The 15,375-nt window shown below is 43.3% G+C and overlaps 1 protein-coding gene across 1 annotated transcript; it reads left to right on the forward strand.

Annotated features, from left to right (window-relative positions):
- Positions 1–1,668: 1,668 nt before the first annotated feature.
- Positions 1,669–4,496, forward strand: PIGM (phosphatidylinositol glycan anchor biosynthesis class M). Its single transcript, XM_004390205.2, has one exon. The coding sequence runs from the start codon at positions 1,945–1,947 to the stop codon at positions 3,214–3,216; it is 1,272 nt and encodes a 423-aa protein (XP_004390262.1). The 5' UTR covers positions 1,669–1,944; the 3' UTR covers positions 3,217–4,496.
- The last annotated feature ends 10,879 nt before the right edge of the window (positions 4,497–15,375 follow it).

Consider the following 15,375-nt stretch of genomic DNA (forward strand, 5'->3'; position numbering starts at 1 on the left):
GCTAGATTGTTTTGTTAGGTGCCGCGGAGTCTGTTCTGACTCATAGGATCCTATAGGACAGAGCAGAACTGCCCCATGGGGTTTCCAAGGAGTGGCTGGTGGATTCAAACTGCCGACCTTTTGGTTAGCAGCCGAGCTCTTAACCACTGTGCCACCAGTGCTCCAAAGAACCATATAAGGCATATGAAAATCATAGTTCCAAAAAGTTTGAAGAAACTTACAAACTTGTGAGAAAAAACAGATGAAATAACAAGTTGCATATACAGAAGGTCAGATATCACATCAACAACATGTTCTAAAAACAGAGAGATCTCTTTGGGAGACATTTCACAGGGACAACAGGCACTGGGCAAGGGATGGTATGGATCTAAGAGGTCTGTTAGAACACATTTTGACATTAAAGAAAAATCAGCAAATACCGAGTTGCTATTATGTTGAAGATACCATTCAAGTAACAAAGAAACATATGGCATGATACATGCCATCAAGGGATGTACAATCTTATGGGGCTTTGCACCTACTACTCCTTCCATGGAATTCTTCCCGTTGCCTGCCAGCCCCCTACCTTGCTAACTCTCAGTGCTCTCATCTTAGATCAATTTCCCTGAAGAGCTATGACTGCACCACACGTCCCTCTTTTATAGCACTTAAGACAGCTGCAATTTTTCATTACTTGTGAATTTATTTCACTAATGTCTGTTCCCTCACTAGGATGGGATTCATGTCAGTGTTTGATCACCAGTACAGTTCAGCACCTAGCATGGTGCCTGGTCTGTATAGATGCTCAATAAATACAGTGAAAAGGAGGAAGAGAAGAAATGAGGGAGGAGACCTGTCTCACGTTCACACAACTAAGTACACAGTGCAGGTGGTATATCTTGTTAAATAACTATAAGAGATTTAGATAATGTATCTCATAAGGCACGCATAAAAACTGTTAAAAAATACACAGACAATAAATAACACTATGCAGCAGGGCAGGGACTTTTATGTGAGTGATTTTCTGGAGCTTAGACATCCTCTCGTCTACCCGTCCCAGTCCGTCTGCCCTCAGTCAGCACAGAATAGGCATCTAAATCATACTGCGCGATGGTGAAGTGGGTTGAAAGCCAGGATATGCTTCTAGGCTTGAAGGACTGAGCAGGTGTCTGCCAGGGTGACTGGGGAGGAGAACACAACCTTGGCAGAAGGAATAACAAATACAAAGACACTGAGACATGAGGGCGTGACATGGTTTAGAAACTCTGTGAAGCTTCCCTGTCTCCTTTCCCATCCCCTCTACACAGGTTGCCAGACGAAATACAGGCTACCCAGCTAAATTTGAATTTCAGATAAATAACGAATAATTTAAAAGTATATAACTATGTCCGAAACACTGCAATGGGGCATACACATTCTGGGCCCCTTCAACTCATCTTAGCTCGGCCCTAGGAACCACAAACCCCCCGGGATTACCAGCGAGGGCGGAGTAAAGCGTGAGGGCCTGAGGGATGTAGCCGCAGCTCCGGCTTCTTGGCGGAGGTCCGCCTCCACTGACTGGAGTTCGGACAAAAAGGAGAAAAATCACTCACATAGTGAAAAAAAAAAAAAAATCCCGCTCCTCTCCGTAAAAATCCCATCTGGTGCGCACCTTCCTGGTAAACGGACGTCCCCCTTCCCGGGGACCGGAAATCCCGCCCCTCCTGGAGGAAGGAGCGGGAGTGAGAGAGCCAATCCGGATGGAGATAACTCTCCGGCTGGGGCGACAGAGAACTCCGCGCGGGGACTCCAACCGGAAGCAGGGTGTGGGCGGAGTTTCATGCCGGAAGTGATCGGCATGCCGTTTCGATTGGCATCCTAGCTAGTAGGGGTTGCTCCGGCAAACAGATGTAGGGCACCGAATGAAGGTTGGAGGTTGGAAGACACTGTAGAGCTGGAGCTGAGCGGCTGTCGCGCGGTAAGATCATGAGCATGAGCAAGCATTGGGGAGAATGGTTCCTGAATCTGCGGGTGCTCCCCGCCGGGGTGTTTGGTGTGGCCTTCCTTGCCCGAGTTGCGCTGGTTTTCTACGGGGTCTTCCAGGACCGGACCCTGCACGTGAGGTTTACAGACATAGACTACCAGGTCTTCACGGACGCCGCGGGCTTCATCACGAAAGGGCGCTCCCCGTATCTGCGGGCCACGTACCGCTACACCCCTTTGCTGGGTTGGCTCCTCACCCCCAACATCTACCTCAGCGAACTCTTCGGAAAGTTTGTCTTCATCAGCTGCGACCTTCTGACCGCTTTCCTCTTATACCGCCTGCTGCTTCTTAAGGGGCTAGGACGCCGCCAAGCGTGTGGCTACTGTGTCTTTTGGCTTCTTAACCCCTTACCTATGGCAGTATCCAGCCGAGGCAATGCAGACTCGATCGTCGCCTCCCTCGTGCTTATGACCTTGTACTTAATAGAGAAAAGATTCGTCGCGTGTGCCGCTGTGTTTTATGGTTTCGCGGTGCATATGAAGATGTACCCAGTGACCTATATCCTTCCCATCGTCCTCCACTTGCTTCCAGAACGCGACAACGAAGAAGGCGTCCGTCAGTCTCGGTATTCTTTGCAGGGTCGTTTGTACGAATTCCTGAAAAGGTTGTGCAGTTGGGCTGTGCTGCTCTTTGTAGCAGTTGCTGGACTCACATTTTTTGCCCTCAGCTTAGGTTTTTACTATAAATATGGTTGGGAATTTTTGGAGCACACCTACATTTATCATCTCACTAGGCGGGACATCCGTCACAATTTTTCTCCATACTTCTACATGCTGTATTTGACTGCAGAGAGCAAGTGGAGTTTTTCTCTAGGAATTGCTGCATTCCTGCCACAGTTCGTCTTGCTTTCAGCCGTGTCTTTCGCCTATTACAGAGACCTCATCTTTTGTTGTTTTCTTCATACGGCCATTTTTGTGACTTTTAACAAAGTCTGCACCTCCCAATACTTTCTTTGGTATCTCTGCCTTCTGCCTCTTGTGATGCCACTGGTGAGGATGCCTTGGAAAAGAGCCGTAGCTCTGCTAATGTTATGGTTTATGGGGCAGGCGTTATGGCTTGCTCCTGCATATCTTCTTGAGTTTCAGGGAAAGAACACCTTTCTGTTTATTTGGTTAGCTGGTTTGTTCTTCCTTCTTATCAACTGTTCCATCTTGATTCAAATTATTTCCCATTACAAGGAGGAACCCCTGGCAGAGAGAATCAAATATGACTAATACATGCTCCAGATCTTCTGCCGGTTCTGTCTGTTAGGTTCTGATTGTTCCGTGTGGACCAGAAGAGAGCTTTGGAAATCTTTTTGAACAACACTCTAGTGAAAGTTCAGATTGAAGCATAAAACCCCGTTCCAACAGAAATTAAAATGCGTGTTTGCCTTATGTAGAGAGGGAACCCAATAATTGAGGTCCACCCTCTAGGAAATCTTAGGATCCATTTATCTGGAACATGATGGAAAGTAAAGGTTACTTGTCTGAAAATGAAAAGGCCGTTAAATGGCTCTTGTAGAAAAATAGATGAATATAGTTAGAGACACAAAATCTAAGCCAGTATTTGTTCAAGTTACACTGGCCTATTGGCTTAAGCTATGTCTTATCTTTCAACCCCCACTTTTTCTTTCTAGAGCTTTCCTGACAGCTGTGAAAACTCACAGAATGTCCTAAGGTATCTTTTTAGATATAAAGTGTTAAATAATACTACTCTGCTTAGGCTGGGAAAGTTGTTTAATTCTGTATTAAAAGTAGGGGCTTAGGAGATAAAGAACGCAAAGACTTTAAATTGTAATTATGTTTTATAACTCAGTTTTTCAGCGCTTAATCCCCATATTAGACTGCCATGTAGTTTTATACAAAAAGGATTAAATTTAAATTCGTTCATCTTTAAGCCTGAGTTATTAAATTTTTTAAAATATCATCTTACTTTTAATGTTTGAGTACCTTCATAAACCCAACACCAAACTGTTAGGACACTTTACTACACTTTTCCCCCTTTGCTTTTAAGTTTCTGATAGCTAAAAATTCTTCATCTAGAATTTAAGTTAGTGAAGTGTTGTAAAAATGAATATTAGTAGATTTTAGGTGATAAAAAATTAAATTGTTAGTCAGGCATTTTCTTAGCTTAAAAACACTCCATTTATGAAAATTCCATGATAGAAATGGAGAACTGCTCAGGGGCTCCTGGAAAACATAAGAAAGAAGTGGCCTAAAGAGCCAGTGGTGGTTTAGACTGGCTAACCGGGAGAGAGAGTGTGGAAAGGAAGCTCTGGTGTGCAGATCTGGGGTTCCCTAATCACTATGTTTCTGAGGAAAAAAATGCTTTCTGAATTTCAAACAAGCAATCTATAAAAAAAAATTTTTTTTTAAACATAGCCCATCTATGTTGGGGACCCCTTAAAACTCTATAGTGCTGTAGCAATATATGAGTATGATTTTGTGATTGTGGTTTAGGAAGATGAGTAAATTTAACAACATTTTTCTTTCACAGTTTAAAAAAAAAAAAAGCTCCAGAGAAGTAGTATATTTCATGTTAGTTCAGGCCTAAAAAAAGCCTTTGAGAATAAGATATCTTATGTTGTTGTTGTTAGGTGCTGTCCAGTGGGTTCTGACGCATAGTGACCCTTTGTACAACAGAACAAAACACTGCCCAGTCCTTTGCCATCCTCACAATAGTTGTTATGCTTGAGCCCATTGTTGCAGGCACTGCATTGATGTATACCTTTTGGCACCTACGATTAGAAAGAAGGAAAAAATGGGCAGTTTTGCACGAGCTGCTGTTTGGGTGAAAATAGCAGAGTTAATTCGTTACTGAGTACGGTGACCTTTCTTGTAACTTCTAGTCTCAGTGCCCCATATCTAATCTTGAGTGCTCTTTGCCTGTGCTGTTCACTGGTGGCCTTCTAGCCTTGCATTCTTACCTTATTTTTATTTTCTTTGTAATACTAAAAAAAAAAAAATTTGATAGAGCTGGTGGGGGAGGAGGTGGGAAACAATCAAAAATTTCATCATCCCAATATAATTATCTTTTTTTGTATTTTTTTTTTAATAGTCATGAGTATAGTTTTTAAGTCTCTGGGTGGTGCAAATGGTTAACATATTCAGCTGCTAGCTGAAAGATTGACTGTTCGAGTGCACCTAAAGGTGCCTCAGAAGAAAGGCCTGGTGATCTAATTCCAAAAAATCAGCCATTGAAACCCCTATGGAGCATAGTTCTATACTGACACACATGGGGTTGCCATGAGTTGGAGCCGACTCGACTCATGGCAACTAGCAACAACAAAATGTTTACTTATTTTTATTTTCTTCTTATTTAACAATCTAAGCGATTTTTTTTTTTTTTTGGTGGTTTACTCTTCATAATATCCCATCACGTGGATGCTCACGTGATAAATGCATCCTTCTTCCACTATTATACCTTTAAGATTACTTCCAATTTTAATATTCTAGATAAGACTAAACATTTTGCATGATCATGCCCTTATGACATTCATTTCCTTAGGACATTCTTAGAAGTCAGTAGAATTCTCTTGGGATTTTTGGAGGGAACTTCAATGTCAGAGCCTGCCCTGCGAGAAATTCTCGCCCAAAGAACTGCCGGCTGTTTTTAAGAGATGCTGAGGGTATTTTGCAGGTTATAGATTATAAAACAGTAAGTAAACTCAAGAAAAGATTTTATTTTTTCTCTGGGGGAGGGGAGTGGGGGGAAGATTTGTTTTTTTTTTTCATTTGTTTTCTGGCTTTGTAAAACCTCTGTCTTTTTTAGCTTACAATCCTTTTGGTTTCTTTATTAACCCTTTAATAACACCTTAAATCGTAGAACACTTTGGCTTATATCCTGCATAATTCTCTTTGTTCTTATAGCATCCCTTAAGATCAGTGTACCCATTTTACAGCTAAGCCTTCGTCAGCATTAAGAGGGATAGTTCTGAAAATAGTCTGTGTTCTAAACAGAAGGGGCTAGTTAACTTGTTTTCCTCTAGTTGCTTTTTTAATGTCTTCAAAATATGATCCCTAAATATTCCTAGATAAATTTCCTGGACTAAGCCCATTGGAAAGAGTAATATTTCACCCTCCCCAACCCCCCCCCCCAAAAAAAATTCTTAAAACCATAGATTTTAGTTACTTTTCACCATCCAGGCTGAATGACGCTAACTCACAATGCTTCAAAAGTTTTGTAGAACTTGTCTTTTAGTTAGTTGACTTATGGCTGAATATTAATTTCTCCAACATCAGCTGTTTTCTGCACTACCACCCCTCCCCCAGGGGTCCCAGGGTGGCTCAACTGGCTAAGTGCTCAACTACTAGCCAGAAGGTTGGCGGTTTGAACGCACCCGGAGATGCCTTGGAGGTCAGATTTGTTGATCGGCTTCCGAAAGGTCACAGCCTTGAAAACTCTATGGAGCAATTCTACTCTGCACACGTGGGGTTGCCGTGAGTCGGAATCTCAATGGCAGCTAACAACAGCAATATCCCTATCCCAACCATTTGTACTACGAATTGAAAACAGATGGAAATTTTCACCTGGAATAGTTCCTAAATGCAACCTCTTGGTGCCCCCCCTGCTCCGCTGTATTATGTTTCCAATTTTTCCTCAGTACCCAGACCCAGCAGATGAAGATTGCTGCAAAATAAATGGAACTCAACATTAGCAAGTTCCTTCCCAATCATTTTTATCTCTCCTCATCTTTTAAGGGAGCCCTGGTGGCACAGTGGTTAAGAGCTCGCCTGCTAACCAAAAGGTTGGCAGTTTGAATCCACCAGCTGCTCCTTGGAAACCCTATGGGGCAGTTCTGCCCAGTCTTATAGGGTCGCTTTGAGTCAGAATCGAGTCGACAGCAACAAGTTGGTTTATTTAATCTTTTAAGAAGGAGCTCTGGTAGTGCAGTGGTTAAAATGCTCACCTGCTAACTGAAAGGTCAGCGGTTGGAACCCACCAGCCGCTCCACGGGAGAAAGATGTGGTGGTCTACTTCTGTAAAGATTACAGCCTTGGAAACCCTATGGGGCAGTTCTGCTCTGTCCTATAGGCTTGGTATGAGTCGGAATTGACTTGACAGCAGTGGGTTTGGTTTTTTTTGGTGTTAATCTTTAAAATATTTGCTTTGAAAGGTAGTTCTCTTGCAGCTGTGCAAAAGTTTCTGTCATTCCCAAAGTGTTCTTTTTTATGATTCCAGACCTTTAATAACGCCCCATCCCATTCTCAAAACTGCTGTCACCAAATTGAATAATTTTCTTTGTTACTGCTGACTTCGTCACGCCCCTTCCCTCCATAGCGTGGTCTGAGTTGATTTGCAAAACCACATCTTAGCCTAACTGTTTGTAAATAAAGCGATGGAAATTATGTGACTACAATCTTCAAAGGAAATAATTGTTAAATTCCGCTTGACTTTCAATGTGCATTCTGCAGTGTGCATTCATACAATTAAAAATTATGTCCTAGTCTGATAGTATGGCATCACAGAGCATGTACTCAGCTTTGGTTCAAATACCAGTGCGTTGGTGGTTCAATGGTGGAATTCTTGCCTTCCATGTGGGAGAAGCGTGTTGAATTCCTGGCCAGTGCATCTCATGCACTGCCATCACCTATCTGTCAGCGGTGGCTTGTGTGTTGCTATGATGCTGATCAGGTTTCAGTGGAGCTTCCAGACTAAGACAAACTAGGAAGAAAAGACTGGCAATCTAGTTCTGAAAATCAGCCAGTGAAAACACTATGGATCACAGTAGTCCCATCTGCAACTAATCAGGGTGATGGTGCAGGACTGAACAGCCATTGTGCGTGGGGACACCATGAGCTGGGGGCCGACTCAGTGGCAGCTAACAACAAGAAACCTTGGGCAAGATTCTTAATATCTAGTTTTCTCATCTGTGAAATCGGGATGATAGTATAATCCTCCTAGAATTGTTATAAGAATTAAATGAGTTAATATATCCAAAGTGCTTAGGCTGACATAGTACAGGCAGCCCCCCCTTGCTCCCCAGCAATAGTGTCTGTCCAATAATCTCCTTTAAGGAAGGACCTCCTTCTGAACTCTAGACTTAAGCCTTTCTTTTCCAATCTAATGGATATAGGCAAGGGATGGGGTTTATGCTAAATAATTGTTTTAACCACCTGTTAATGTAAGCTTTATTCCTTCTAATCTTGATCTGGTTCTTTGAAAAGACAGTACTTATATGTCTAAATCTATGTACAGATTCTTCAGATACCGGGTTGCAACTTGATCGTTTTGAATTTGTGTATTTCTGTCATACATTAGCCGACTCTAAGCAGTGGAGGTTTGGTTCACCGCCCCCCCGCCCCCCCAAGTTACACAGCATTTCTTTTCTTCATTGTACTGAGGGGTCATTCCAGGATTGGTGTTTTGTAAATGGAAGCACATGTCTTCTGCCTGTTTCAGAAGCATCAGAATAGCACGAGCATTTATTCAGGACGAATCTAAGAGAACCATTCATTTAGTCAAAGCAAGCATTCAGATTCATTATCCTGAACAAAAGCCAGACTAAATGGGAGCATTTCCAGCTGTTCAGACACTTTGCTAATTGCCATGTCTGCTATGTAAAATGAAATGACACTTACAGTGACTATTTAAAAATAACTTGGAGCATGAATATTTGAAGCTCGGTTCATTTCACAAAGGAAAATTTTTAACCTTCTTTGCTCACTATTCATTTGGCAATTATTTATAGACCCAGGTCCTGTGCTGAGTTGTGTGACAGACGAGTAAGACAAAGCCCATGCTCCTGAAGAGTCAGCAGGAAAGACGGAAACACAGCCCTGCTAAGAAAATACTACATGAAACTCCATTAAATTCCACATCGATGCTGTGGTTTTTTAAAAGGGAGCATATTACTGTCTCTATTTTATAGATAAGAAAATTGAGACTCAAAAACAAGCCACTTTACTGTCGCAGCGGCGACGGTTGTCGGGGCGGCAGAGACAATAACCAATGCCACAACTCTTACAGAGAAGTGGAGCCAGGGAGTCACTCTGAGGAGTCGAACCCCGGCTTCAGCCCCAGGAGTTTATTTTATAGTCAGTACAGCAAGCAGTAAAGCAAATAACAGAACAATGGGCTTTGGGTGAGTAACAGTAAGTTTTGGGCAAGGGAGAAGGAATTCAGGTAAACAAACCAATCAGTAACAGGACAATAGGTTTGGGAAAACAAGTCGTGCCTAATGTCTTTCTCATCACTGACAAGTCTCCAACATGTCGTATACAGCATAGAGGCCTGTGGGGGCTGCAGTTGTCAATACTGCAGCCATGTTTAAATGGCATATATCCCTACACTTTCCAAGGCCAAACAGCTGGTTTATGACAAGACCGGGTCTTCCGATTCTATGTCCAGTGTTCTTTGTTTTCAGCTCTTTCTTCATGTTATATAATGACAGGTAATTATAGTGAAAACCTTTGTTCAGTTAGCAAATGTCTGTGGAGTATTTTCTATGTCCTGGCATTGTTCTAGGCATGGTGAGTGAGGCAAAGACCCTCCCTTCATGGAGCTTACATTTTCATGGGGAGACAAAGAATAAGCAGATACGTGACTGTGGAGATTGTCATAAAGAAAAATGGGGCAAGCTAAGGAAGTAGTGATGGCAGTGAGGAGAGGGCAGTGAGTGCTGTTTAGAAAAGGGGTTAGGTGTCTCGATGAGATGGCGTTTGAGCAGAGACCTGAAGGAAGTGAAGACGTGACAACCAAGGAGCTACCTGAGGGCAGAGCATACCTTGCTGGGTGAAAAGCAGCGGGTGGGCCCTGAGATATGAATGGGCTTGGTGTGTTTAAAGAACAGCAAGAAGGTGAATGTAACTGATGAGAGTTAAGTAAGGAGCAGCCAGAATCTAATTCACAGCGTCCAGCAAAACAACATGAAGCTAATTGAGAAATACTACTAACATTAGTATTTTTACTGGCCTATTGGAAACCCTGGTGGCATGGTGGTTAAGAGCTACCGCTGTTAACCAAAAGGTCGACAGTTCAAATCCACCAGGTGCTCCTTGGAAACTCTATGGGGCGATTCTACTCTGTCCTATAGGGTCGCTATGAGTCGGAATCGACTCAACGGCAGTAGGGTACAGTATAATATGGTGGAGCCCTGGTGGCACAGTGGTTAAGCACTCGGCTGCCAACCAAAAGGCCGGCAGTTGGAATCCACCAGCCACTCCTTGGAAGCCCTATGGGGCACTTCTGTTCTGTCCTATAGGGTCACTATGAGTTGGAATTTGGGTTTGGTTGTTTTGGTTTTATAATACGATAACTTGGGACCCAGCTCTATTAGTTTCTTGGAGCTGCCATAGCAAAGTACCACAACATGGATGACTTAACAGAAATTTTATTGTCTCAGGGGTCTGGCGGCTGGACGTCCATATTCAGGGTGTCTTCAGGGTCGTGCTCTCTCTGAAGGCTCTAGGGGAGGATGCTTGCTTGTCTCTCCCAGCTTCTGGTAGGTAGCCCCAGGTGTTCCTTGACCTGTGCCAGTGTTAGTCATTTTCCCTGTATGTCTCTTCTCTTTTTATAAAGACACCAGTCATATTGGATTAGGACGCACCCTAGTCCACTATGACCTCATGTTAACGGATAGCATCTTCAAAGGCCTCATCTCCATCCAAGGTCATGTGCACAGCTCCTCGGAGTCAGGACTTCAACATATCTTTTTGGAGGACACAGTTCAACCCATAACTCTAACTTCTTTTTATCTCCTGATTTCTAAGCACTTGTTAATTTGTAAGGAAGATGAAATATATGTAAACAACTTATATTTGAGTAGTGCTACAAAGTACTTTCATATATTGTTGAGACATGTGGGAAGGATTGTTTTTTTAATCCCATTTTTACAGATGAGAGGCCTAAGGTTCAGAAATATGCACTTTGCCAAGGTCAGAGTCAATATCTGAGGCAGGATCAGAGCCTAGACCTGGGGTCAAATTTACTGCTCCTTTTTCTGTACTGCTCTTATCATTTAGCTATGGTGAGCAGATGAGCCATGGACCCTAGAAGTCAGGGAATTCAGGAAAACATTGCCCAGCGATCATTCATTCATTGAATAAATACTTACTAAGGGCCTACTTTGTGCCAGGTACTTGGCTAGGCTGGAGGTCCAAGGATGAATAAGACAACAGTCCTGTCCTCGAGAAACTCAGTGGCTAATAGAGGAGACAGATGGAATGTGATTATAACTCAGTGTGCCAATGGCTAGAGTAACATACGTATAAAGTACTTGAAAGCACTAATCATCCATCTACGGAACAAAGTTAGCACAGTTCCTGTACATACTAGGTACTCAAATATTTACCTGTTTTCCTTTAACATTGGGTGAGTACTGGAGGCTTTCTTTGAAACCTCTGTGCTTAAAGTCACTCAGTGACTAGTCATACCTTTGATAATCCTTAGCTTAGCTCACAAGACTTTTTTTTAATTTTTGTTTTTATTGTACTTTAGATGAAGGTTTGCAGAACAAATAGTTTCTCATTAAACAGTACACATATTGCTTTGTGACATTGGTTACCAACCCCATGACATGTCAACACTGTCTCTTCTCAACCTTGGGTTCCCTATTACCAGCTTTCCTGTCCCCTCCTGCCTTCTAGTCCTTGTCCCTGGACTGTTGCGCCCCATTAGTCTCGTTTTGTTTTATGGGCCTGTCTAATCTTTGGCTGAAGGGTGAACCTCAGGAGTGACTTCATTACTGAGCCAAAAGGGTGTCCGGGGGCCATACTCTCGGGGTTTCTCCAGTCTCTGTCAGGCCAGTAAGTCTGGCCTTTTTTTGTGAATTAGAATTTTGTTTACATTTTTCTCCGGCTCTGTCTGGGACCCTCTGTTGTGATCCCTGTTAGAGCAGTCGGTGGTAGCCGGGCACCGTCTAGTGGAGGCTGGTAGTTGTAGGCCGTTAGTCCTTTGGACTAATCTTTCCCTTGTATCTTGTTTTCTTCATTCTCCCTTCACAAGACTTTTTAATGCTCAGGCTCTTGCCTACAGCTCCAGCTTCATCCTCTACCTCCCCCCACCCATCACTCTTACCAAATTATTCCACCTCCTCCTGCCTCTGCATCGTGTTCCCTTGGCTAAAATGTCCTCCTCCTCCCTTTGTGTCCCTCATCAGCTCCTGCTCCGTTCAGGGGTGACCTTTGTGAGACATTTTCTGATGTAGTACCTCTATTACAGTGCAGATCACATTGTTCTGTAATTCCTCATTTGTATGTCCATGACCTTGTGCTGTCTAGACTGTAAGCTCTTTTGGGTGCAGGGTTTATTTCTTATCCATTGATATTGTTTTCCCAGGGCCTTCCCAGAAACAAGCGAAAACAGATGGAAGTAACCAACATCGAGTTGCTGAATGTGCTGTGCACTCTCCGAAACCAAAAAAAACAAAACCAAACAAAAACAAACCTGTTGCCGTCCAGTCGATTCCAACTCAGCAACCCTATAGGACAGAGTAGAACTGCCCCATAGGGTTTCCAGCGAGTGCCTGGTGGATTCGAACTGCCCATCTTTTGGTTAGCAGCCGTAGCTCTTAACCACTGTACCACCAGGGCTCTCCTAGGTGTGTCGAATGGAGTTGCACGCCAGTCTATCAAGTGGGAGCTGGGGATAGTAGGCTCCTGTGCACAGTGTCAATGGTGGCAGCTGAGAAAAAGAAAAGAAAGCAGTTTCTGTGTGCCTGTCATTTCTAATGCCATCAGTATCCACCTAATTTTCTAAGCCAAAATCTGATGATCACCTCCTGTCCTTCTGCCTCACTTGCTGCCCATCCCCCACCTAATCAGTCACTAAGTTCTGTCAGCTGTATCTTTCAATGTCCCTGGAGGCTGCTGGCATCTTGCCACCATCACTGGCCAATTCTACAGTTCAAGCCCTCGTTGTCTCTCTTCTGGAATCGATAGCTCCTGACTGGTGTTCTCGCTCTCCAGTCTCTCTTGCCTTTCACTCCACCTTATTCGTTTATCCTCCCCACTGCTGCCCAGGGGTGCTTTCCAGCGCAGGTCTGATCTTGTCACCTTCCTAATAAAAGCATCCTAGGGGACCCGGTGACCTGCAAGACAAAAGCATCCTGGGGAACCCCATGACCTGCAAGACAAAGTCCAAATTCCTTAGCATCCTCCATCTTGCACCGAATCCCCCTACTCAGCCTCTCTCTAGCCCACTGGAAAACTGGCATCTTTCTGGAAATATCATTGTAGCCTTTGCCTGTGCTGTCTTATTGCCTCGTGTGCTTCTCTCCTGTCCTTCAGATGAACTGTCACGAATTTTTCAAGACCCGACTCACAGGCCCTTCCTTTATGAAGAGGCATGCAAGGTGAGCTTATGGAGAGAGAAGATTAACTATTAAGGGAAAAGAAAAATAGGGCCAGAGCTCTAAGATTTGGTAAATAATCTCTATTAATGCACTTACTGTATTTTATGACAGTTATTTGTCCATTTGTCTCCTTCTCCCAGGGTCTGTTAGCTCCTGGAGGACAAGCACTGTGTTCTGTGTTTGTATGCTTGGCAGACAGCATAAGTGCTCAGTAAATGATTAAATGGTTGTTAAATAAACGAAGCAGGGGTGGGGATAGTACCAGTGATTATTCAGCACCTATTATGAGCCTATGTTCTGTGTGCTTTTCACACATCATCCCATTTAATTTAATCTTCAGAACAACCCTTCGACATAGGTATTATTTGTATGATTTGTTGACAAGGAAACAGGCTCAGAGGGGATAAATACTTTTTTTTTCAGGGTCAAAGAGCTTGTAAGGGATATAGCTAGGGTTGGAAACTAGATCTGTCTGACTGTGAACTTTTCTTCTATAGAGTGATTCTTTGCTAGGGAAGATTTTGCATCCCTCTCTCTCTTACCCTGGGGACATGTGGGAGTGTCTGGAGACATTTGTGGTTGTCGCAACTGGCGGGTGCTACCGGCATCTAGTGGGTAGAGGCCAGGAATGCTGCAAAACACACTAGAAAGCATAGGACAGCCCACAACAAAGAATTATCTCGCCCGAATTGTCAGTAATGCGGAGGTTGAGAAACCCTGTTCTATACCATGTTGACTCTAATAAAAAGGCAGCACTCAAATAAAGTAAATGCATCTGTGGGGAGTCAGACTGGGCTGGCAAGAAGCCTTAGGGTCTTGGGGTCAGTCATGAACCACTGGCATTGGTGGGCAAAATAAAAAAAGATCATTCTGTCCAGTCTCTGACCTGGCTCCAATTGTGGTTCTTTCTTTATTGCTTCCACAAGTCTTCCTTCTTTTCATTTTTTTTCTCGTCTCGATTTTTTCTCTTCTCCAGTAGATTCAAATTTAGCTTGGAAAAGGCAACCCAGCAATCTCCAACATTTTCAAACCTCTTTTTCTAATTAGAAGGTAGAGTCAGTATGTAAGAAGCTGCAGGTTTCAAATTGACAACTTCTCTAGAATCTGGGAATGAGGCCAAAAATGTCACCCTCTGAAATTGACAACAAAAAAGTAGATGAGATTAATTGCTGTGATAATCTTCCCAGGAAATAACCCACTTAAGAAATTCCTGGTAAGTGTGCTGCTGATAAGACTTGGTGGTTTCCTAGTCTCAGCCAGGGTCCAAGAATGCCTCCGCAGGAAGGACAGCATTTAAAAGGTAACTTGTGTGAGATAAACTATAATCTAGGAAATTGTGAAGTACTTGTCCTGGGGAAGTGTCCTAATGGAGGAAGTTTTTAATACCCCGTAAGTGTACTTGCCTGTGATTGTTGGGAATTCTCTTCTTTCTCTCTGAGCACAATAAACCCTAAGAGTGAGGAACCAAGTTTGTTTTATTGGTGTCTCTGGCAGCAGAGGCCTAGATGAGTCATAGCTAGAGGAAAATGGGCATTAATGATGGTGTGTGTATGGGGGAGGGTGGTCACAGTGAAGCAATTCTTTATTTTCTTTATTATTTTTATTGTGCTTTAAGTGAAAGTTTAAAATTCAAGTCAGTTTCTCATACAAAAATTTATACACACATTGCTATGGGACCCTAGCTGCTCTCCCTATAATGTGACAGCACACTCCTCCTTTCCACCCCAGATTTCCTGTATCCATTCAACCAGCTCCTGTCCCTTTTTGCCTTCTTGTGTCACCTCTGGACAGAAGCTGCCCATTTAGTCTCATGTATCTACTTGAGCCAAGAAGTACTTTCTTCAAGAGTATCATTTTAGCTCCAGATACCCTTTTAGCTCAGTGATGAAGTTACCTCCAAGGTTCACCGTTCAGCCTGGGAGTGAACAGCCCCGTAAAACCAAATGAGACTAACGAGGTACAGGAGTCTAGTGACAAGGGCCAGAAGCCAGAAGGGGACAAGGAAGTTGGTGATAGGGAACCCAAGGTTGAGTAAGGATATTGTTGATGTGTTGTGAGATAGTTAACCATTGTCATAGGGCAACATTTGTAGTAACTG

This window comes from Trichechus manatus, unplaced genomic scaffold (genome assembly GCF_000243295.1).
Source record: "Trichechus manatus latirostris isolate Lorelei unplaced genomic scaffold, TriManLat1.0 scaffold00288, whole genome shotgun sequence".
Classification (NCBI taxonomy): domain Eukaryota; kingdom Metazoa; phylum Chordata; class Mammalia; order Sirenia; family Trichechidae; genus Trichechus; species Trichechus manatus.